General features: G+C 33.3%; 3 protein-coding genes across 3 annotated transcripts; all 3 read right to left on the bottom strand.

Annotated features, from left to right (window-relative positions):
- Positions 1–1,159: 1,159 nt before the first annotated feature.
- On the bottom strand, positions 1,160–1,651 carry TRIADDRAFT_53283 (uncharacterized protein; the record flags this gene model as incomplete). The annotated part of the gene is made up of 1 exon (XM_002109319.1): positions 1,160–1,651. The coding sequence occupies one exon, from the start codon at positions 1,649–1,651 to the stop codon at positions 1,160–1,162; it is 492 nt and encodes a 163-aa protein (XP_002109355.1).
- Positions 1,652–2,465: 814 nt separating this feature from the next.
- TRIADDRAFT_21834 (uncharacterized protein) lies at positions 2,466–10,917 on the bottom strand (the record flags this gene model as incomplete). The annotated part of the gene is made up of 13 exons (XM_002109318.1): positions 2,466–2,622; positions 3,009–3,212; positions 3,425–3,552; positions 3,669–3,726; positions 4,293–4,367; positions 4,620–4,726; positions 4,946–5,022; positions 5,138–5,254; positions 5,610–5,814; positions 6,399–6,474; positions 7,229–7,293; positions 8,585–8,807; positions 10,769–10,917. The coding sequence occupies 13 exons, from the start codon at positions 10,915–10,917 to the stop codon at positions 2,466–2,468; spliced, it is 1,641 nt and encodes a 546-aa protein (XP_002109354.1).
- Positions 10,918–20,088: 9,171 nt separating this feature from the next.
- Positions 20,089–20,355, bottom strand: TRIADDRAFT_7690 (uncharacterized protein; the record flags this gene model as incomplete). Its single annotated transcript, XM_002109317.1, has 1 exon — positions 20,089–20,355. A coding segment is annotated over one exon (267 nt), but the record flags the coding sequence as incomplete, so codon positions are not given.
- Positions 20,356–24,005: the final 3,650 nt, after the last annotated feature.

Here is a 24,005-nt window from a genome sequence, read left to right as displayed (position 1 = left end):
GCTTCACAAACTAATAATTGACCTCTCGTTGCCATATAAATTGGTTATAAGTTACGCTATTGTAAATGTTTAGGATATACTTATTAATTGAACCCGCAAAGAAGGCTTTAATTAACAGGATATCTCATAATATCTTTTATTGCGTCGTTTAGGATTAAAAATTGGATGCACCAGTTCTTATTAATGTATAGACAAGAGCTGAATTATTTGACGAGCTTCATAAACTAGTAGTTGACCTCCCTTGCTACACAATCGGTAATTAGTTAAGCGATTGAAAATATCTAGGGTATACTTATTAATTGAACCCGTAAAGAAGGCTTTAATTAATAGGATATCTCATAATATCTTTTACTACGCCTTTTTAGGATTAAAAATTGATTGCATTAGCTCTATCAAGATATGGCTAAGAGTTGAATTATCTGATGAACTCCACAAACTAGTAATTGATCCCTCTAGACATACAAACGGCAATAAGTTACACGATTGAAGATTTCACCTATAATAAACGTGCAATACATGCAGCAGCATGTTTAAGACTATCATATTGATTGGAAAATATAATTACTGTAAATGGTTCTTAGTCTTAGTATGCTTTTTATTTATAACGTGTACTATTTTCGTGATACAAGATGGCTAGCATGTATATTATTCTAGAAAATGTGTTGAATACTTAATATTTCGAAAACAGCTTATATGAAGTAATTCTTGATTGATCAAATAAAGAATTTATAGATACTGATCATCGGGAGAGAATAAAGCAGCCCTTACGATAATATTTTAATATCAATCAAAGTAACATGTAAAACAATTTGCTATACCAGAGTATTGCAAATTCTACATGCAAGTGTAACATCAGGTTTAAATACCCGGATACCTTGAATGCTAGCGCAACCAAACTAGTACTTATTACTGTTATTAGCCAATTGTAGAAAGTAAATTTTTACTCTTCGATATATGATAAATGAAAGCCTTAATTATGGCTAGTAAACATTAGTTACTATTTGCACTCTATAAGATACGTTCTACTGGATCAGATTAGCAAATTTAAATTACAATTGCAAATTTCGATACTATTTCAGACAATACATAAATGTATTTATCTTAACCTTGCTTTGTATTTCATAATCCATTGCCTGAATAATTCTTAGTCAGATTAAAATCACAGACGATCTCGTATCTCAATATCTTTCCAAAATGAATGAGCATTTTGAAATCTGACTTTACTCCGGCGATCTAAACTAGGTGTATGAAAATAATGATTTTGCTTGGTGTCGTGGCTGTCGATAAATAAATTGTTGTCGATGCATTTACTAATGACTTTGGAGACAATTCCGCTGATTGATTTTGCTTTCAAATCAGATACATTTCCAGCCAGAGATTTCTTGCCTTCATCATTATAACTCTTAGTCGATTCAGAATCTATATAATTTTGTAGCTCTATCTCCATATCGGGCAGTCTTTTATGGCTAGCGGCTTGATCCGGAGATGGCGAGAGGCGTCGAATTAATTGAGGGATACGACATGGAATAGAGTTATAGTGAACTTGACTTTTGACTACTTTTGAAGAAATAGGCGTTGAATAGAGGTAGTTTTTATTAACCAGAATGGGAATACGCGAGGGATATGGCGTGGCATAACATGGTTTCTCCATAGCTGAAATACAAGTAAATTGGCTTATTGCTAATTTATCTGAATAACTTGAACGTTGACAAGTTCTCAATGTTAATCTACTAGTTCTAACGATTTTAATACCTGTACTTCTTGTAAAGTAGAATAGTTTATAGCACTTTCAGTCAGCAAACAATATCTACTTGAGTTATTTAACGATTTATTTCATTTTGCCCTAGTTATGCGCTGAGTCTAGACTAATAAGAAAGTGATAAATAGGACCTTTGCACCTAATTTCAATTATCTACTAAAAAGACTTTAGCCACTGCCGGTAGATAACTAGTAGCTGATTTATTATCAACATCTATATATGCTCATCCAGTATATATTACAGCATATCACATATGTACGAGTATATGTCGGTATACAAGTATAGTATATATATCACGTATGTATATTTCATAGGTGTGAAATTTCTTTTTAATGGCCAGCAACTAAGGTATTATTCCTTGTTTCGAGTTTTCTTTTCGATATGGGTCTGATTTATTTTTTACATATTTGTACACTAAAAAGAGATGATAACAGTGTGCAACATAGCATAAATAGCATTTATTTGACAATATTTAGCGACCAGATTGATATCTTGTTAGTAAGACATAGTAGCCCTAATAAGGTATAGCATAGCCTTCAATTAAAATCCGTATCAAATCGGTAGACGCTAAAAATAAATCAGGATTTTTTATTCCGCTAGATTTTAAATTACACCTTATCATTCTATCACTTTCAAATCATTGCGCTGCTTTGTAATGTTGACCTGGATCATTTAGGTAAGATCGTTTCATTATTTTGCGCATTTACTAGAGCTCGTCATGCTGGTCTGCTACCACTATAGACGAATCTTCAGTATCGCTTACATAATCTTTATCCGCAACGTAAAAAGCTGGTTCGATCAGCAGTGGTTCTGCAGAAATTGCAATCAAGTTTCGCTCAGGAAAAATTTCCTTCCAGTCTTTTCTATAGCATTAACAATTTCAAATGAGATGAAATTTAGCATATGCTAATGCATATGTAGCTAAAGTAGGTTATAGGCTGAGTAAATAATAAATAGACCAGAAACCTATCCATTGGTGGTGCAACGACGTTACATTATCTATCCTATGTTCTGTGTTTACTATTTCTGCTAATAGCAGTTTTAATGATTTGTAAATACAAAAAGAATAAATAGGGCAATTGATCAATCTAGTAGTCTAGTATATTAGTAACGTATAACCTATCTTACTGTATTCTATATAGTATTTATTGATGCTACTAGTGATAGAAACTGCTTTAAATTAATAGATTCTAAATCGGATGGCTAGGTTGTTTCATCAGTCGGAAATATTCGCTGATATAGTTTGTACCTAGGATGCTTGTCGTACATAATTGGTAAAAATTCATCGATAGCCATCATATGAGTTAATGGTTGTGATGCTAATAATTTCTTTGCACCACTAGCAGACAAGATATAACCCACCGTCCAATAAGAATAATCAGGCCAAATCAAATAATTTGCTCCTTTAACAGGTATTTCTGCTTCACTAAGTAATTTTTTCCTACCAATATAGCTAGAGAGAGAATGACCAAGAAAAAATAATAGTTCTTTTATGCTCTTAGGACATTGTAGAAAAATTGGGAATATGTACGACTTATAACCATAAATTAGTAGAAGAGGTGATGATAATAATCAACGATTTTCAGGATTTCAAGTTTGTAATGTGAATCTTATTTTAGTCTATAGAGATTTACCATAACCTAATGAGCTGCCATAAATACTAACATAATATCCCATGGTAGTGACAGCGACTGAACTTCTTGCATAACCTGGCTAAGTTGGCGATGGAAGCCCATTTTTACCTTAACGTCGTCTTCAAGGATAAGAATTGATGAATAATTGAATTGGATAACCTATTCAAGAATAAGGTGAAATATTAAGTTGGAATAGTTATGGATACCTTTGGTAGCTAATAAATGATGAAATCCATCTAAAGCTGGATGCTACTCTTGCATAAAATCACTATAACTTTTTTCCAGAGTTGGTAATGGCTCAGAAAACAACCGATTTCTCCATATTTCATAGGTCTATTATGTTGCATGAAATAATTTTATCGAATAATTAAACAAAGTTATCAAATTTTTAGCTTTATATGTATATGTTAATTTTAAGATTTGCTGGCATGACACGTAAATGAATATTATTTTCTTCGGTATAGACATAGCAAATTCTCACAATGCGCCCGTAGAACTATGTATTTATTGCTGGATATGTTGACATACAGTAGATCTTTGTATTGATGTTCTTTCTTTCGATAGACTATAAATTAATTGCTGATGCGTACTCATGCACTAATGTGTTCCTTCCGCTATACTTTATTACAATCTTATTAGTAGTTTCGTTGGCTATAGGTAACTTATTCCATTTGCAAGTATGTAAATAACGCATAATCTATTAGAGACTTTCGAATTTACCATAACGACTTTGATCATATATTCTCCGGTGGATAAATAAGAGTATTTTACAAGCTTTCATACTGTATGAATGGATAATGTTAGAGTATATTTGAGTTTTATTTCTGCATTGTTGTTAACAAGACTATAGCGTAAGTGCAATTATGTTGGTCTATAATGTAGGTGCAAACCTATCTCACCGTTGATGAAAGGGATCTAAGTAGCCAGGTAATATTTGAATGCCTAATTTAGCTATTTTTTCTTCATTTAACTGTCTGAAATAGATTAATGGTCATAGATATTTATAACAGAATTTTAAAATTAAAACATTTCTTTACGGTTTTATAGCGTTAATAGCTTAAAATAACTAAGAACAATCTTTAATCACCTGAAATAATCGACACTGATAGTAGTGAATACTAGAATAATTTTCGATCACTACGATATTTAGTACTAATTGCTTAAAAGCTAAATTATAGTAATCCTAAATATGCAATTCCTAATATCTATCCTACAGCTGCAGATACCTGCCATCGATGGCTTCGAAAAATTCAGCATCTAAACAAATTTCATCTAGTAAAGCTTTCATATATTGTCTTCTTTCTTTTCGACGCAGTAAATTAATGACATAAACCTGTAAGCACATCAATTTAAAGAGCGACTTAGGGATATAAATGAGACAAATATACGTAGAAATCTATCGTAATGTAGTTAAAGTGACATTGTATTTCTGAAAGTCTTGAATGCATAATTAGATATAGTCTGGCTGGAATAATTGGATGAAATTAGCTCTACCACATACGACATAAGATGAACATTATATTTTGAAAATGGAAAGAAACAAATTCAAAACCTGATCGAAGGGCAATTTTCCCCATTGCCGACAAGGATCAGAGATTAAATTCCATCTTGGAAATTGTATTCCATCAACTAGATATAGATATCCAAGAGAAATAAATGTCGAATTCAGCAATATCCAAAATTAACTATGGTTTTGAAATATCTTGGTTGTGAAATTTAGTTATCAGAATTTCACAGGACTAACGTAGTTGATTTAATTTATAATTCAGAAAAGATTCTCTCCTTGTAATTAGTTCCTGCACTTGTGGCGAAGAGAACAAATAACCATAAATTTTATTATTTAATAAGTGGAAGGGTATTCCTATTAAGAAAAGGAAAATTTTTAATCAATAGTTGTATTTACATTTTCATCTTCTGTCCTTGAAGCAAAGTGAAGGACAGATATAGTATATCTAAAATTTTTGCCGCAATTTAAGTACTCGTACTAGGTCAAAATCTCACTAGAATTCCATCAGGTACTTATTAACATTTCTGACGTTGAGAATAGCCAAGATAATTCTCTGAAATTCAGACTACTGACGGTATTTATTTCGAACCGAAATGTTATCTGTACAAGTCTATACTAGTTTACTATAAAAGCTTTTAATATTATTTTGAAAGTTGTAGTATTTAATTTACTCAATTATTTAAAAATTGTTTAAATTAAAGTTAATTACCTGCCATTTTAGCACTATAGGAAAAGATTAATAAATCATCTATGTGTCCCTGATAGCTTGAATGAGGAGGATAAAATGAAAACTTCTCGACGGATTTTCGATTTAAATCTATCAGAAATGTTGAGTGGATCATGGCTACTTGTAAAACTCCTTTTCTTTCGCGCTTAAGCGTGGGTAAATAATCTTCTGTCCGGCGATAGTAGCCCTTAAAAGACCGATAAGCATAATGAAAGTGAGATTTACTACGACGCACCAAAAGGCAACTAGTGGCTAAACTTACACGCCGTATACGGTATTGGAAACAAACATCTAGTTAATATAAGGGTGGAGGTAAAACTTGATTAATTAAAATATAAATTATATGCTAGTTTTAGAATCAAAAGAAAGTGCGATCAATGATAACTTCTAGGGTTACTATTGGAATTTATGCGCGACATCGAAGAGAGTAAATTAAATTGCCATCTGTAATTTTGCGTATACTGCAGGATATAACGATATAACATAATAGGATAGCTAGTCTTTCCCTTGGCGGTGTTAGGGTTAGGGTTAGGGTTCTACGTACGATAATGTTAATAGAGTAGTTGTTAAAATAAAATCATATGCGGAAGATTCTGTGCGTTTCTCCTCGCAGTGAACCGAAATACATACGATATGAGAATAAGATTTATCATAGCTAATGCAGTAAGGTGATGGGAGCAATAAAATACCTACAGTTAAAAGGTCAATCGAGAGTTATATAAGGAAGAAGCAAATATAAATATAAGGCTTCTTGAAAAATTTTTGAACTACCTGCTCATCTACGCCACACCAAAAATTAGAGTAATAGGAATGTCTAGATTCAATTAACAATGGAGCAACCATCGTTCTAAGTGAGAATAAAGCAGAGTTAGTCGCTTTCCATCGTTTTGCTTACTACAAATGATGCTAAACTAAGGTTAGCATTCTACTAATCGATAATAAATCCAGAAAATGAATAAATCATCTAGCGTTGGTATACAAGCTTCTCGTTTAATTAATAGCTATTGTATCTGTATATCCCCAATTATAGCTATCGGAACATACTCTAACGACCTTTTTCAGGTTTCTAACATGTTAGGCACTGTTTATAAGTTCTATCCTGTTACAGCTTAACTTGATAAAGTTATAGCCGTTTTATTCCGAAACTATCGGTAGAGGTTTGAAAAATTTTCAACTAACTAATTACTAATGAAATCAAGATCGAGTTTTCAAAACATTATAAAGAAAAAATTATAGTACATTCGTATTAATGACTTATAATTATAAGTAAATATAAAATACATATAATATTATAATTAACATTATATATCATAATTAGTGATGCTATGTATTTATATCGGTAATTAATAATTAACAAATAAAAAACAATTCGTTGTTATCTTCATTAAATTTAATTTATTGAATCAAGATAGAAGTCATGATTGAGTTATTGAAGCATTGTAAAGAATGAATTATTTTACCTTGACATTACAATATATAAAGATGTAATTAGTGTCTTAATTAACAAATATTCTATACAACAAATCTAGGATGTTATACATCCATACCCGTAATTAACAGTAGTTATATATGGTATATAAAGAATTGATCTGTTATTATACCTATTAGATTTAATTAATTCAATCAGGGTGTCTGGTTCAGTTAGAAAATTGTCCGCATCTACAAACTAAAATAAGCATATATGAATTTAGAAATAAAATTTGACAAATAATATTAATTGGATATTTTCGTGAGGACAGGATTAACTACTTTCTATAAGCGATTTCCCTTGTACTGATATTTATAAATACCCTAGCTGAAATATGCTGCATATTTGTAGCAATTTTACGATGAAAATTGCTCGAGCTTGCTTGTAGTATCGGCGTTATTAAAATTTGAAATTGCCTAAACTAGTGAAAATTAATTACTACGAATATGGCTAAATATCATTTTCTAAACTCCTTTATTTCGGTATATCCAATATTGTATAATCCCACCCAATTCCACCCTTTAAACGAGCAGCGCTGGGGTATTTATACTACTGTTAGATGACTTATAACGGTTGTTATCGACAGAGCAAGCGCTTGCACCCAAGCGATCCTTAGACACATTATAATGGTTGGTATAGAATTGACCACAGTACTAAGAGCATTGTACTGCACTGTAGATATCTTACAGTACCTGCTAATCTTAACTTGGTATATCCATCACCGCACATTAGTTGTCAAAATGTGCTATGGACCATCAACTAATCTTAATATAGCATTTCATAGCATTTCATCCGTGAATGCATTATTGAAAAGTAGTATTCTACAAGCATAGCTATGAATATAGTAGTGCCTGGCTATTACCGGGATATATATAATGTCGAATGGTAATACTATCTGTTAATTATTAACAAATGGGTACATTATTGTAAACCGTCGGCAAAGCGACGTGAGTTTGTACTAGTATTGTATAACATAAACGTATAATATATAATTATCAATACATCAGCCAAAATAGTAAAAATCGACAATATTTCTAGCCATTCCACGATCTAAATATGAGCCAATTCACTCTATAGTTACTGGTCAGATATCTACGAGTATATGTTATTCTCTTCTCGATTATAAATAGAAACAGCCATTATCGGTATAGGCGATATACAGTAGTTTGAGTAAATATGAAATCGGCTAGTGTGTAGGATACTAAGAAAAGATAACGAGGCCTTACGTGCGTATAAATGAGCTTATGAATTATCATTATAGATTCTGTACAGTAATCTCGACTGATGCCTACGGAAAAGTCGATGAATTATAATTATCTAATCGTTAAAATAAGTTTATTAAACATGCAAGCGTTGATTCTCACCAATATTAAATAAATTCTTTTACATTAAGTTAGTTGATTATTTCCATGCGACACGACGCTAAAGTAATTTTGTTGAAAGATAAATTTAACGGGAAAACACTTGACTTGGCTAAATTTAGACTTACTAATACGTAATCAGCCCAATATTTTAATGCTGCGGCTAATGCTAGTTGCCTAAGTTGAAGTAAATGTCTATATCTTGATGGTGTCCATTGCAGAGAAAGATCAGTCTGCAATGAATAGTTATTGCTGGTCATAATTTCAACTCGATGATAATCTGATTCGACTTGACTTTTCCATTCCACCAGCATTTCTTCGGTTTGATCTTGGTTGTTATCAGTTGCTATCCTAGATAATATTCATTTTAAGGAATAGATTTAGTATTTTATTAATCTATATTAGAAATAAAATTGAAGAAATGACAAGGTATAAGCTGGCTTTATACGTTATCCAGAATGATATTAAATATCGATTGTAGCATCTATCCTATAATAAATATTCGTTACCATTCTGGACTATAAATTAAATTGTATTGGGTTAAAAGTAAATCTGCAGCAGGTTCAATCGCTGTTTTAATGAATTCATATTATAATGCTACGATTCTGAAATAGAAAAGTGTACTCTAGGGACAGCGATTAAAATTGAGAAATATTGATTAAATAGTGCATCGTAGGAGTGATGTATTGTTGCTTTTTTTACATTATCGAATATGTTCTGAACAGCTTGGAAGGAAATTGAGCAGATTAGCTATCAAAGGCGTATCATTACCGTTAATAGATCAGAAATGAGTTGGATTAACAGTAAATAAAAATCAGCTCATGTAGAGAATAATTGCTATTACAAGGTAGTAAAATACATCGATTGATGAGCTTTAAAATTACTGAATGAGCTAGCTATGTTCATACATGGTTTACACTAGAGGAGAATCAAACCAAGTTACCTATCAAAAAATTATTGCTGCTTTTAATGGATAGAAATGAGCTCAATTGGGAAATAATCATACGTTGAAGGTGTTAAAAATACATCGTATGATATGTGGTATCGATGCTTTTAAGTTTTTACTGTTAATTAAGCTAGCTACACATTGACGAACGTTGGAAAAAAGTGAACTCAGCTAGAAAAATGTTTACACTTTGAAAGTGATTAGATATACAGCACCTATAATAAAAAATTACTAATTAAGCTAGCTATGCATTTATGAATAATTTAGAAGGGAATGAAAGAGACCAGCTACCGATATCAAAGAAATATGCTCACGACTGTCAATTGATCGAAATGAGTTAATAAAATAAAATTCGACTGTTCCAGAAATGAATCATTGCCTAAAGGTGATAAAATGCACCTAATAGGGTGCTTTTAGATTTAAAATCACTCTATGAACTAGTGGTTATATGAACACCTAGAAGAGAATCGAACAGATTTGCTATCAAAGAAGAGTTATGGCTGTCAAAAGATCAAAATGGCTTGATAAGATAAAAATGATTTGGTCTAGAGCATAACTATCGCTTGCGGATAATAGAATGCTACACATTTAAATCATATGATAGAGCAGCAACAATAGCTACGAAATGGTAGCCTATAATGTTAAGTAATGGTTGTATTATCGATTGCTAGCGTGGTATCCTTATTACTATAGCCCAATTTAGCAAGGAATAGTAGCGAGCTGGATAGAAAATATCGTGCAGGTATTGAAATGATATCCTCATAGACAAAGCAGCAATCATAAATTAGCTAAATGCCTATAATTTTACGATATGCTCATTTGCGATATTTCTAAGTAATATCCTATTTAAAAGAAGTTGAACGTCATCGTCTTTCCATTGCAATTTAATTTAGCAATAAGTTGGACAGAAGACCAGGGGTAGGTGATAAAAATATAAATCATGGGTGGCTTCAAGTCACATGGATGAAGTAGTAATAACAAATATGCGAAAGGATATCCTGTAACATGAAACTTTCTTATGTAATATGTCATTGATGAGAGTTGAACGCCGTCCTCTTTCTATTGCAATTCAATTTAGCAAGGTATGCCAACAAGTTGGGTTGTAAATCATAAGCAGGTGATAAAAAAATATGACGTAGATTTAAACCTTAAAATAAGATAGTAATAATGATAAGTAAATATCGTGTAAAATACAGTCTTGTAAGTAGATAGCATTCATGGAAGCTGAACTCTATCCTCATTCTTTTGCAATTTAATTTCTATAAAAATAGAATCTAATAAATTTAAAGCAGAAATTCAGAACGTTTACATTGATGTGAGTTAATTGCATGTAATATTAACAAATATTGATACAATTACCAGTTACCAGAAAGCAATCCTTTTTTTATCGTAATTTAAATTAGCTAGGCATGCCAATGAGGTGGGTAGAAAATCAGAAGCATCACGGGCTAGAACGGCAATAACTACAGCGGGCAAACGATTATACTCCAAGGCAGTCGTATCGGCTAATGTCATGGTTATCAATAAAATATTGATAGCAAGAATCATTTGAATATAAACACGAGCCATTGTATTCAATCGCAAGTGCTACTTTTTATGGATAATTTGATGAATAATTTTAATTTAATGATTCATTAGTATTAGCACAGTTCTAACTCAATCTTGTACTTTAAGACCCAAGCGTACTATGTGATTACCTACTACACGTAAATCTGCTCGACATCGAATTAATAAAATTAGCATAATTAGACTAAAATAATTTTATACGCGTATATAAGCCAATAGCTAGGCAGAATGCTTAAAGTCTACGATGACGGCAGACATAGGCATGGACTACAGAAGTAAAAGTATTAGCACAGTTCTCACTCAATTTTGTGCTATACCCGAGCGTACTATGTGATTACATACTGCACGTAAATCAACTCGACCTTAAATTAATAAAATTAGCATAATTAGGCTAGAATAATAATTACATATAGGCCAAAAGTTAGGTAGAACACCCAAACTCTACGATGAAGGTAGACATGAGTATGGAGTGCGGGAGGAGAAGAAAATGCATTAGCATAGTTCTAACTCAATCTTGTTCTAAAGAATACTCGAGCGTACTTTGTGATTACATACTACGCGTAAATCAATTAAACATCAAGTTTACTATACGTGATAACTGCAAAGGTACTATGGGAGCCACTAGTAAGAGGCACAATGCACAGCTACAGATCTACTGTACAGTTAAAATGACCAGTAAAGGAAGTCGGCCCTCACATTTTCATCAATGAAAAGTCCTTTCCTGTCCTTCACTCATTTTCTTCACTGTAGTCTCTGACATAGGCAATATCATACAATATCAATTCGTTTAGTCAGCTTCACTATCGATAGACTTGCATTGCGTAAATTAATTAATTTTTTTATTAATAGTACCAGGCATAGAGATATGTACTTATACGCGTAAATAGGTATACAAATAGATGCCTACACATATATAAGTAGTTTTAAAATACAATAAACAAGATACAGCGCGTCTAAGCAGCATATGACCTTTAGACTCGAAATAGTATCGCCTAAACTTTAAAATTGGATAAAATAAACAATCGCATTGCAATACAGTAAACTGATTAGTATTATATTATGACAACGCATGCACCATGTCTAATTGCTAACACAGTCAATTCATAAACCCATTTTTTTTTGTGTGTGTGTGAGAGTGTGTGTTTGGTAGAGACTAATTAATGTACACTTTAGATATATTTCACATACTTTTAATCGCATCGATATAATTCGAAAAAACGAGATTAGAAGATTAAACCATTCAAGAGTGTAGAATGTCGAAAGAAAGAGTAACAGCAATGGTGAAAACATCAATAATACAGAAACAACTTGCTATTGTTACCATTGATAATGACGATAATATAGAGAGTAATAAGAATAGGAATAATAATAATAACAATAATAATAATAGTACAGCAGCGATGAACATATCAATTTAGACTACAAATACGCAAATCAATAATTTACTGTACATAAGTAAAGATGGTCAACCATTTGTTATAATTAACCATCGCAACAAAACCAATTGCTTAAGTAGCAGTTAGTGGATAGCGTAATATTAATGTATAAGAAATCTTATCTAAATAATACACAATATGCATGCCAACTTTCCACATCATAAACGCCCTAGAAATCTTGTTATAGCAGACAAATTTTAATTCAGTGGCATAAAATTAATACACTTGTAGTTTGGATATTTTTGCAAAATTGCATTCATCAAACTATCGCATTTACATAACAGTTTGTAAGTACGTATGCGCATGAAGCGTTAATTTATATATATTGATATTATCCTTTGCGATGCCTATAAACGTCCCCTCGTTGCTTTAGTCTATGCATGTTATTGCTGCCATTTTGTCGCTCATAAGGTGATTTAGCATTGCGATTGTTTAGATTCTTTGTTGGTCGAACTTGCAGCTGTCCTTGCTGATTATTCATACTATAATTAGTCATAATTCCACGTACATTTGGCCCTACAACAAGCTGGTCCAGACTTTGAACATCTGGAGCCATTCGTGTAGTTTGTCCTACTACTCCGCCACCAATAGATGCCGGTCGAAACTGAACCGATTGAATAGTGGTCGAGTGAAGCGGTCCAATAGGCCTAGCAGTACCTGTAGCTATACTCATATTACCCTGTTGCGGATTTACAACAACAGCCTGATTGCTATTTCCTACTACTGTACTCATTGGCATAACATATGATTGAAATCCACTTACGCTAGGTTGCATATTAAAATTTCTATTAGTTGTCAATTGTTGTGACGCTTGATAGGCTGCAAAATTTTGTCCAGTGTAATCTCGATAAGAAGAGTTTTGAAGATTCACACCAACAGCAGTATTGACACCTGGACTAGGGACTCGAGGATTTGTTCCAGTTAAATTTGAATTACCTATACCATCCACGGAATTACTAAACATTGGCGATACTTCTGTTTCGTACGAACCTCCATGAGGTTTATGTTGTTTATCGATATATGATACTGTTTGTATTTGGTTAATACCATCATGTACCGTTGGCCCTCTTAAACCAACTGTCGATTGGACTGGATTATTCGCTTGTTCAACTGACCACTGTAAAGATGCTGGTTGAGAATGCAATCCAGGCGATTGTGATTGCTGAGGAGGCATACCAGCTGCGGATAATAATGAATGGTGCACAGGATCCATCGACTGAATTGTTTGATAGTCTGCTTTCTTCGTACCATACGCTTGACTGTTATAATTTGGATTCGATATAGGTAAATTAGGCGTTGTAGCATTAACTGACATAGATAGTGAATGATTCACCATACCATGATTTCCGACTGCATCAACCCGTTGTTGACTTTGGCTTGCAGATTGATATAAGTGAGGACTGTGAGAATGATGGCTTAATCTATTTACTGAATGACGCATCATTTGATCATGTTGGTGTTGGTTAACAGTATATTGTTGCCCTTGAAATAACTGTTTTGGAGATCCTAGAGTACCAGTAGGTGATGCATTTGGTAATTTCGGTTTGTTATGAACGTAATACTGTTGATTTCCATTTTGATGATAATCAACCGGATTATTTTGGGCTTTATAAGCTTGAGATACCGGGACATGCCCTGCCATAGCATCAGGTATCCCAACGTCAGGTGCATCTCTTTTTGGTTCCAATGCCGGTACTTCGCTTGAATCGATTCTACTTTTATTTGATTTATTGTTGTTAATGTTAGTACTAGTTGACCACTGTTTCCCAGCAAGATTCATTGAATCACCACCAGTAGTAGTTTCCTTGTTAAACACAACAGATTCAATCGATGGCATAATTTCACTCTGTTTTACAGAGTTTGAAGATGCTTGATGCTTATTCACCGAGGTATCATTACGTCCGCTGTCCGATGCGTTAGGTGTTTCCTTTTCAACAACAGGATGAGATGATCTTACTACAGTTTCATCCTCTACTTGAAATCGTTCCTGATTCCCCGAGCCTGATATCATGCTAGATCGATTTGTTATAATATCCTGTATTTTAAAACAAAATCAAGATATTTTATTAATTACAGATCTAACACTGATTGTAACGTTTGTAGCTAAAAGGTTCTTTGAAATTATTAAATAAACAGTACAAATTATCAACTACGACATGCATTAATAACATGGACGACAGAAACATTATAATGTCAACTGTATTCAGCTGAAATAGTCATAGTTTTAAGATATCAAGTAAACCGAGAAGATAAAAAATTTCTACCTGGTCGGGTGTGTCGGAACTAGACTTTGAAGTTAGCGGTGCTGATTTGGGTACTTCATTAGTCCGTTTCTTTGGTGGTGAAACGACTTTATCGCTGTCAACTAATTGGTGGGCAGTAGATCCAGTTGATTTTGGCGATGAATGGGAGCCCAAACTATCATTATTAATCTATCAGAAATCAGAATATGAATTAAAATGGCGTCGCTTCTAAAATAAAGTTAGTTTTAAAACTTTAGTAGTCACATTTACCTTTTTTCGCTGTTCATGGTACTGGCTGTCTTCCGCCTTGCCAGGTTTCCTCGTATCTGTTTGATTATTTTTATCATTCTTATTCCTATAATTAGGATTCTTAAAATCATTTCGTGAGGTATTATCTCTGCGATGTTTTGGTTGGTAAAATTCAATTTCCGGTTTCGTATTGGATTTTTTAACATGTTTATGACCTCTATCATCGAGGTCTTTATTAGATTGAGCATAATGACCGAAGTATTCATTTCTTTCCGCTACTTTTTTCTTATCTGCTTTCTCATCAATTCTATATTGTTGTCTTTCTGATTTGTATTTAATATTTTGATCTTCTATATCTCTTTGTCCCAAAAATTCAGCTTTATCAGTAGTTTTCCTTCGTTCCCATTCTGAATTACTTCTAGTTGATGATTTATCAGCTTTAGCATCATCTATTCTTTCCATTCCAATTGGAGGAGATTTTCCGGTAGGCTTTCGATTTGCTTTTTCATCAGTTTGTGCCATAGGTTTATCAGGCCTATTTCCCGTATTTGAAGATTTTCCCTGTGATGTATCTTTAATAGTATGCGAATTCTTTCGATGAATCTCCTCTATATCGGTAGATTTCTTTACATTAATTTTTTCATCCAGCTGTGATTGCATTAAATTTGGCCTGTTGGTTTGATGAGTAGGTGCTGACGCGGCCAATTTACTCGTTTTTAGAGGTATATCCCAAGCACGCTCAACTTGGTCATTGTTACCAGCACCAGTCGCTCGCTCTTTACCATCAGGAACATTTCCTTTATCCACTAAATTTTTATCTAGTGGTTTTGAAGCTGCTGCATTCTCCTGTAGTTTTTGATTATGTGAAGATTTTTCTAATTGCTCTCGCTGTTGCCCAGTGCTAGTTACGGAGCTAGTAGGGACATTATTATAATTTGTTTTATGGCTAGAACGTTCATTGTCATTTCGTTGACGATCATTACCTTTTCTTTTATTGTAGCTAACTTCTGTGAATCCTTTATTACTTTTGTCAAGAGGATCTTTTGTAGGTGGTTTACTTTTCCCTTTGTTGTCACCAACTGTTTGAGTTGTATCACTTCGTGGATATCCGCTAACGTTACCTTTCGGCTGCGATGACCCACTTAGGCGGTTATCGTCATCTCCTTTATTATTACCATTACCGTCAGCATCAGCTTTCCGTCCTTCGTAATTTTGTGCAATATCGTCATGATAAGATTGATCACGTTTCGATGTTTTAGTTTCTTCTACCTTCTTATGCATATGTTTATATGGTTGCGGTTCAGAACGACTACCATAGTCATTGTAATTTCGGTTTTGATTTTTGTTGCCAGGTCGATCAAATTTTGAAGTTTGAGGTTTACTAGAAAAATTCTTATTAGGACGATAATATGAATCATTATATCTCTTTCCTTCATTGTGTCTATTATTTGAGTGGATATTACGTTTATCAAATCTTGACCGATCCTGGGGCCAATGATGTTGATCATCATCTTCGTAATTTCTACGGTTACTTGGTGGAAGATGCTTTTCCTGTCTCCTTTTAGTGTTATCAGATCTAGCTGATGGTTCATAAGACTTACTATGCTGTTTTTCGTCTTCGACTATAACTACTCTTTGCGCATCTTTCTCAGTCGGCACTGTAATACTGATATCTCGATGAGAGCTTTTTGCTTGTTCGTATTGTCTTTGTGTACTTGGATATGATACTCCTTTATCATATGGCTTACGTCTATCATTTCTATACGCACCACGATTATCATATTCATAATCTTTGTTATAATTTCGTTTATTAACTCTCCCTTTCATGTCGGTATTGTCCTTATATTTTAAGAAACGATTAGATTTATTATGTATAGCTTCTTCAGTGGAGTAATTATTGCTATCTTTTCTCCGCATTTGAGCGCCAGTATAACCAGCTTTTAACAGTTTTTCCGTATTACCATCTTTTGTTAAAATTTGCTCCCTATCATCTGCTGGTGCACTTTCTAATTTACTGGAATCACGCAGATTTTCTCTACCACTATTATTACTATCTTTGGCAGCCAAGATTTCATGATCGCTTTCAACGCTTTCGATCCTAGTACCTGATTCTTTGTTATCTATCGTTGTTGATTTCTCTGTCACATCACTCTTATCTTCATCATTAACTAGACTCTTTCCAACTCTTTCTCTACTTTCATGATCCGATAATGTCATCTTTTCAATTCCTAAGCAACTATCTCTATTTTCAATCTCTGCAAGTAAATGACCCTTTTCAACATATATATTATCATTATTTAATTCTTGATTAAAAATTTCATTTATTTGTTGATTCACGGATTGATTACCCAAATCAGGTATACTTGTTACTAAATTTGGATTATTTTCATTACTGGAAGCAAGTTCCACTTGATTGCTGTCAGATTCTACCATTGCAGATTCTGTTAATCGTTCATCAATTGATGATCCACGAGAGGAAAACGAACTACTTGTTCTTGCATTATTCTGTATTGCTTTAACTGATTGTACTTCACCTTTTCTCACTGGTTCAACAGTAGCATTATCATATCTTTTTTCGTGCTTTTCAGTAGGTTTGAAATTTCTTTGACCCCTTTCCATTATCCTTTTCGGTTGTCTCTTTCCACTTTGATCGTACGGATATTCTTTACCTCTACGATTGTTGGGGTATGGACGATTATCATATTGTTGACGAGCAGGATATCCTCGTTTACCACCTCTACCTCGATATTTTTGGTTAGATCGTCCTATACTGTTACTGTGGTAATTATTTTCGCCCCCATAATTTTGATAACTATCATACTCGTCATAATAATAAGCAGGCTGTTTTTCTGGTCTCTTTTGGTGTTGTGTGATACCGACATTTCTTGACATTCCGGTATTAGCTGTGTTTTTCATATTATCTTGTTTTACATCATTAGATTTTGCAAGATTTTCGTCTGCCTTAGTTAATGCTTGACTGGAATCTAGCAATGTGGCATCGGTTGAAGTGACTTTTTTAGTATTGGCAGTACTGTCATTCTTTGCTAAAATAACCCCATCGTTATTAATATTATCCAAACTAGCAGCGTTTTTAACCTCACCAATCGATTGTGATTCATCTCTATCGGCTACTGCATCCTTGTTGTGGTCGTAATTATCAGATGTATTTCTACGCAACAACTGAAATGGTGGAACTTCTTCTTTACGCGAGCTACTGGCAGCATCATGAGGCGCATGATGAAATTTATTTTCATTCCTTCTATAGCCTTGTTGCTTATTGTCAAATTTTTGAGAAGAAAAATCTGAATGCGCATGCCTACCACTAGAATTTTCTGTTATTGCGTCAGTTAAATGCATTGAATCAGTTAACCTAGTGGCACCATCGTTACTTTTAATCTGGCATTTTTTTTCAAGTTCCTTTAACTTTGCCTGAGCAGCTTTAGCCTGATCTTCTTTCAACCTTTTTTCTTCTTCTTCACGCCTACGTCTCGCTTGCTCTATCGATTCTCTAGATATTTCAAATTTGGTACGACCCATTGCTTTGTCCCTTTGTTGTTCCTCGTCTGGGTTAGACCAATCATCAGCAATCATATCAGTTCTACCTCTCTGTTTAGCAGGAGGGCCATGTTCATTAGCTCTGTTAGGACTAGCTGGTGATACTTTAAAATTATCATCAGGTTGATGCCAAGCTTGACGAGGTACTGCTCTACCATTTCCTTTTGACGGCTATAATAAAACGATACATGATGTAAAAAGTGAGTAAAAAAAATGGTAGCAAAATTTATAGTTTAGCACGTTGTATATATACATATATATAGCTAACCTCGCGTGTTGTTGTATCAACAACTTGAACATTATCTTTAGGCTTTTCAATACTTATATTATGCGATTCATCACGTATTGCAATATTTTGTTCATCGCTACATTTATTTACACTAGATTTATGTGATGAATCTGAATTTGATTCTTCATCATCTTCAGTATCATCTGTATCGAAGCATAATCGATCCGTAAAATCCATCTCCTCCTGTTGACCTGCCCAACCTTCATCGCTTGTATCATCTTCAATTACGTTGTTATTCTTTACGGCTTGAGACTGATATTTGTTGGTAGGATTATTACTGCTTTGATTAAACATTTTCCGACTATTGATGTATAGACAATTGCGAAGTCAGCTTATAAAGTGTCAATAGATTTGTATCATTGATATAACATGACAGTGCTAATTATTTAAGAGTAAATTTGGGTCTAAACTTACTTCTCGGCATCATGAAAACCTTCATTAGGTGCATAATATCTAGGATCATTACCTATTCCCGCGTTAAACTAGATCACATTATAATAATAAAATATATAAATATGTCGTGTTATATATTATAAAGTACCCCAGATAAGGTGTGAAAAACATAGCTATACTAGAAACTCTAAGCATACATTTGGTTGAAAGTAAGCACCAGGTGGGTACATCATTCCACGATTGGGCATTCCAATATTATACGGCATTTCAGGAATAAAAGTACCTAGATTAAATTAGAATAATGTATAAATGTATTAACAAAGATACAGCAATTTATAATTATCAACATTCCAACACTGTACATTGACACTATACGATAATAAAGTACCTTGAGGGTGATTTTGCTCTTGCCCGTAGGTATTTTTTACATCCGGTTCTTCTTCACTAGCTTCAACAGGATCGCCTAAAGCTGGGAACTCACGCTGGGATAGTGGTCGATTTGCTATATCAATAAATAAAACTTCTAATTATTTCGCCATAGGGTATAAATATGTCGAACTAGTATAATATTGACTATTAGGAGCGATACGTATAATCTATGGTTAAATTAGTATGCGGTGGTAATATATCGTAATCGTAATAAGGTAATAATGAGAATTACAATGTTTATTACTGAATTCAAGGAAAAAATTTTAACCTACTGCATAATAACAAGAATGCACTGTAAAGATACTAAGTAGGTAAAATAGATACGGACCCTGTTGCTAATATGCAATATTATTATGCTCATTGCATTATTTCGGTCTACTACAATCAATCGATTATACTTGTTTGGATTAACAGGATTACGAATGTAATATTTCCCACGTATAATCAATTATGGCTTACATTGTGCTACTTTTGCTTCTGCAACGACAGTACTGCCACTCCACACAGTTTGATTAGCGGTTGATTCATTTTGATCTACTTCTTGGCTTCGTTGCGTTGCACCAGAGGTAGTAGATTCTGACTGGCTTACAGCTGGGGACACTCGAGTAGTTGTCGTGGCTGGTGTATTATTACTACTTTGATCGTTTTTTTCTACATTTCCCCATCCTAAGCCACCAGAAGGTACGATGCTTACAGAAGGATCATTTCCCAAATTTTCACTTTTTAAACTGGGTAATGAAGCAGGCGCTGGTACACGTCGAACATTCTTCGCGCCAGCAGCAGAACGAAGTCCAGTACCTGCAAGAATATTCATATCAGGAAAGTATTTCAAGTTAATATTGAAATATTACGTTGCTATATTTCATATTAATCAGTAGAAAGACATATTATTATACAATACAGTATTATTTAAAAACATTTGTATTGATATCATCGCTTAACCAGAGACTTTAGAAAGAAACTTTTACTTATTCAAGTCCTGGTATAACTAAGATTATGGGAAAGTAGCAACAATACGCTCTTACAAGTTTGCACTTGAATATCTAAAAAGGATGACGTCCAATTGTAAAAAAACTAATGTCAAACAATGTGAAAAGAAAATTCCGCAGGGTCAATCAAAACGCTAAAATTGTAAATCGTTGTAGGTCATTGCAGGTTAATAGATATACTAACAATTTTAATTATTATACGATATATACGTATTACGATCGATCATACAGGCTAATATGTTTAGTGCAAAAATTCGATTGCTGATGGATAGTATTCCCAAAGAATACTCATTAACATTGAGATAATTATAAGTAATAAGTCCGAATAATCGCTATATTGGTCTCAAATTGTTAATTCATTGATTCGAACGTATAGAATAGCAGTACATTTAGTATTTTAAGTTCACTATGACCTTTTTATTTTAATATGATACGTACATATTTAATACTACTGCATTTCGTTTTATGGGTCAAGGTTTCACAAATATCTCATATGAGACTGCGTTAGCAACCTTTACTATGTTTGTAAGTTATAATTGTTTTAAAATGAACAATTTAATTCTTAATTAATGCAAAATTAAGAATTAAACAAGAGATAACATTTTAATTTACCATATAAATCAACTGAAGTTTCTTGTATGATAGCCTGTAAAGTACTGTACCGCAAAGTGAGATTGTTTCAATTTTATATTTCGAGTGTTACATTAGAGTTAATGACAAGCAAGCTATGTTTCCAATCTAGTATATCTTTCAGATTCTACGCAGTACCGAGGAGAATAATTTTTAACCAGGCAATACTGCTATATCATGTCAATCACATAATATATATATATATATATCAACTAAAATAGGCTGCCAAAACAGCGAAATAATGAAATCATAGAGTGATTAAAATGGTAATTTAAGGTGATCAATGGGGATAGAGTAGCATATCATTCTACCCGTAATATAAGAATGAGTTAAAAGCAATATACGAGTTCGCTCGCATAATGTTGAAGGTAGTAGATATTGTAACTCCTAGGTCAAGTTAAGCTGTAGAATAGAAGATTGTTATCCAAGAATATAAGTGCACGAGTAAATCTGCATTAATAAGTAATTATTTTATTAATTAGAGAGGTATATTGTCCAGATTTACTTTAATCACAATTAATATATTACATGGAATGTCGCGACTTCAAGTCTACAGTAGCTATAACTATAAATTCACCACTAAAACTATAACTATCTCTAGCTATTAATAATGCGGAAGTACTACATAGAAAATAAAATTGGCATAATGGAGCTATGCGCGTCTTGATGTCATTACATGGTGACGACAATATGGTTATTTACTTAATTTACAGTTAATGCACTACCTAACGATAGCTAGTGCATTAACTTGCTAACCCAACTCAGCAATTGATTGAAATAATATATTTTACAGTATTAAGTGTTTCAATTCGTTCATTGTATTGAGCTCTACGATAAAATTTAAAGCATCATCAATAGATTGTAATCAAGACCGGTATATCTCGAATGATTTAACGTTAAAGCATAAATAAATAACATCTTTTTTTAAGCGACTTAAAGTTCACTTCAAAAGAGTATCAACCTACAGTACTAGTACGCGTATATAGGTTACAACAATCCTTAGTGCAATGATTAAAATTGATTAGATATCACAACATGATTAAAGATGTCGATAAGAACTAAACTTAAAAGCATCTATACTATCGACTAAATTACCCAATACCTGAATAATTCATTCCATTAAATTACTAAGAGAACTACAACGACACTGATGTACTGTATACAGACTGTATGTAGTAAGTGTGCAAAGTCACAAAGAGTGTAATCTAGCTAGTAATCGATAGTTTAGGTTAGAATTTACGATCATCTTCGCATCATCATTTGTCTTTTCCATAACATACTGTACATGTGTTCATTTATTAAAAGTGTCTAAAAATTAGAGAACATTATTATACACTTATCACACTACTGTACATTACGACTAGATCCTGAAGTAGTTACAACTGGAATATTTGCATAACGAAGCAGCGTAGGTACTAAAGTGATGACTTCAGGATGATAGTAAGAGTAAAATATGTAAGGGTTAGAAATATCGATTGAAAACGTTTCAACGTCCATTCTTTTCCCACGTCAAGCATACTTAACACAACAAGAAATCCAAATGTGATGATTGATAATTAATTAAACGACATGGAATGTATTTTGCGGAAGATGATAAACTTGCTGTAAATAATTTACGACACGGCACTGTACTTGTTGGCAGTTTCTGTGAGCTGTAGAATCTTGAAGTGGGTATGCTGTTGATATGGTACAGTATTATAATCGTTAAGAGAAACTCAAAAACTCTTGTGTACAGTAACTTCACGCCGTTATAATCGGGTTTATATTCAAGAAAAAGTCAGCCCCAACAGTCCATTGGATTTAATTAAAGACAGGTAACGTAAAAGAATTTTGATCGAACACTTATTAAGTTCATAGATTACATCAAGAGGCTATACGTATGTATTACAAGTAGTAGTTGTTTGTATCCACTTCTGCTACCAGAACTTGTAAAAAGTATTATATGAGAAATCTGCTAGTATTTTATAGTATTTGAAAAAGCCTTTTTGAACATTTTGAGGGCAACAAAATAGGTCATTAGCACTACTACAAGCATCCCATGGGCGATTATATTATAGATCGTTATGAGTACAATCTAGAGGACAGGATCAAATTAAGAAAGGGCATTGGAAGATAAAGGCTCTTTATTGATTGACTTGAAAGATACTCGTTTAGTAGTCAGTATCATGGATATTGTACATTGATGATGAACAAAGTAGGACTAACTAAGGTTACGATTCATTCTTGTTCAGATCATTTTGAAGCTATTGACTCTATGTAGAGAGACATTATAATATTTGTCTTGTTTTCCTCTAAGATGACGAGAAGCTAGTATAGAATTGGTGATCGCGTTTTCCTCCCGATTTCTCTGGTTGAAAACGGGATTGATGCCCAAGTCATTTCATCGCTATGTGCTGTAGCGCTCCATTGGCACCGTTATCCTTCATATTTTACTGTCCTAAATTGATGAATTCTACACGATCGTTTCTACATACAGAGTAGGCATGAAAATTAATGGAGAAAATTCACTGCAGTGTTTACTGTATTTTATCGCGTAACATCGCTACACGTAAACTAAGGATCACTTTCTTCGCACAAATCCTCTCCATTCCTCTTCAAAACGATAACGACATCCTACGAGATGACTTACGTCCAGTCTATATCGTGTCGAGGACAAGCGTCCATGTATGAGAGTGAATGATATTGTGCTATGTTCATATCCAAAGATATAATTTATACATAATTGAAAAAAAAAATGCAATTTCTCTAGTACGTATAGAGGGGGGGGAATACAAGGTCAAGAAACGGCCCGAGACAATGCTAGCAAGCACGGTCAAGACTCGTC

This window comes from Trichoplax adhaerens, genomic scaffold, assembly GCF_000150275.1.
Source record: "Trichoplax adhaerens TRIADscaffold_2 genomic scaffold, whole genome shotgun sequence".
NCBI lineage: Eukaryota > Metazoa > Placozoa > Uniplacotomia > Trichoplacea > Trichoplacidae > Trichoplax > Trichoplax adhaerens.
This window is presented reverse-complemented; position numbering and strand designations above follow the sequence as displayed.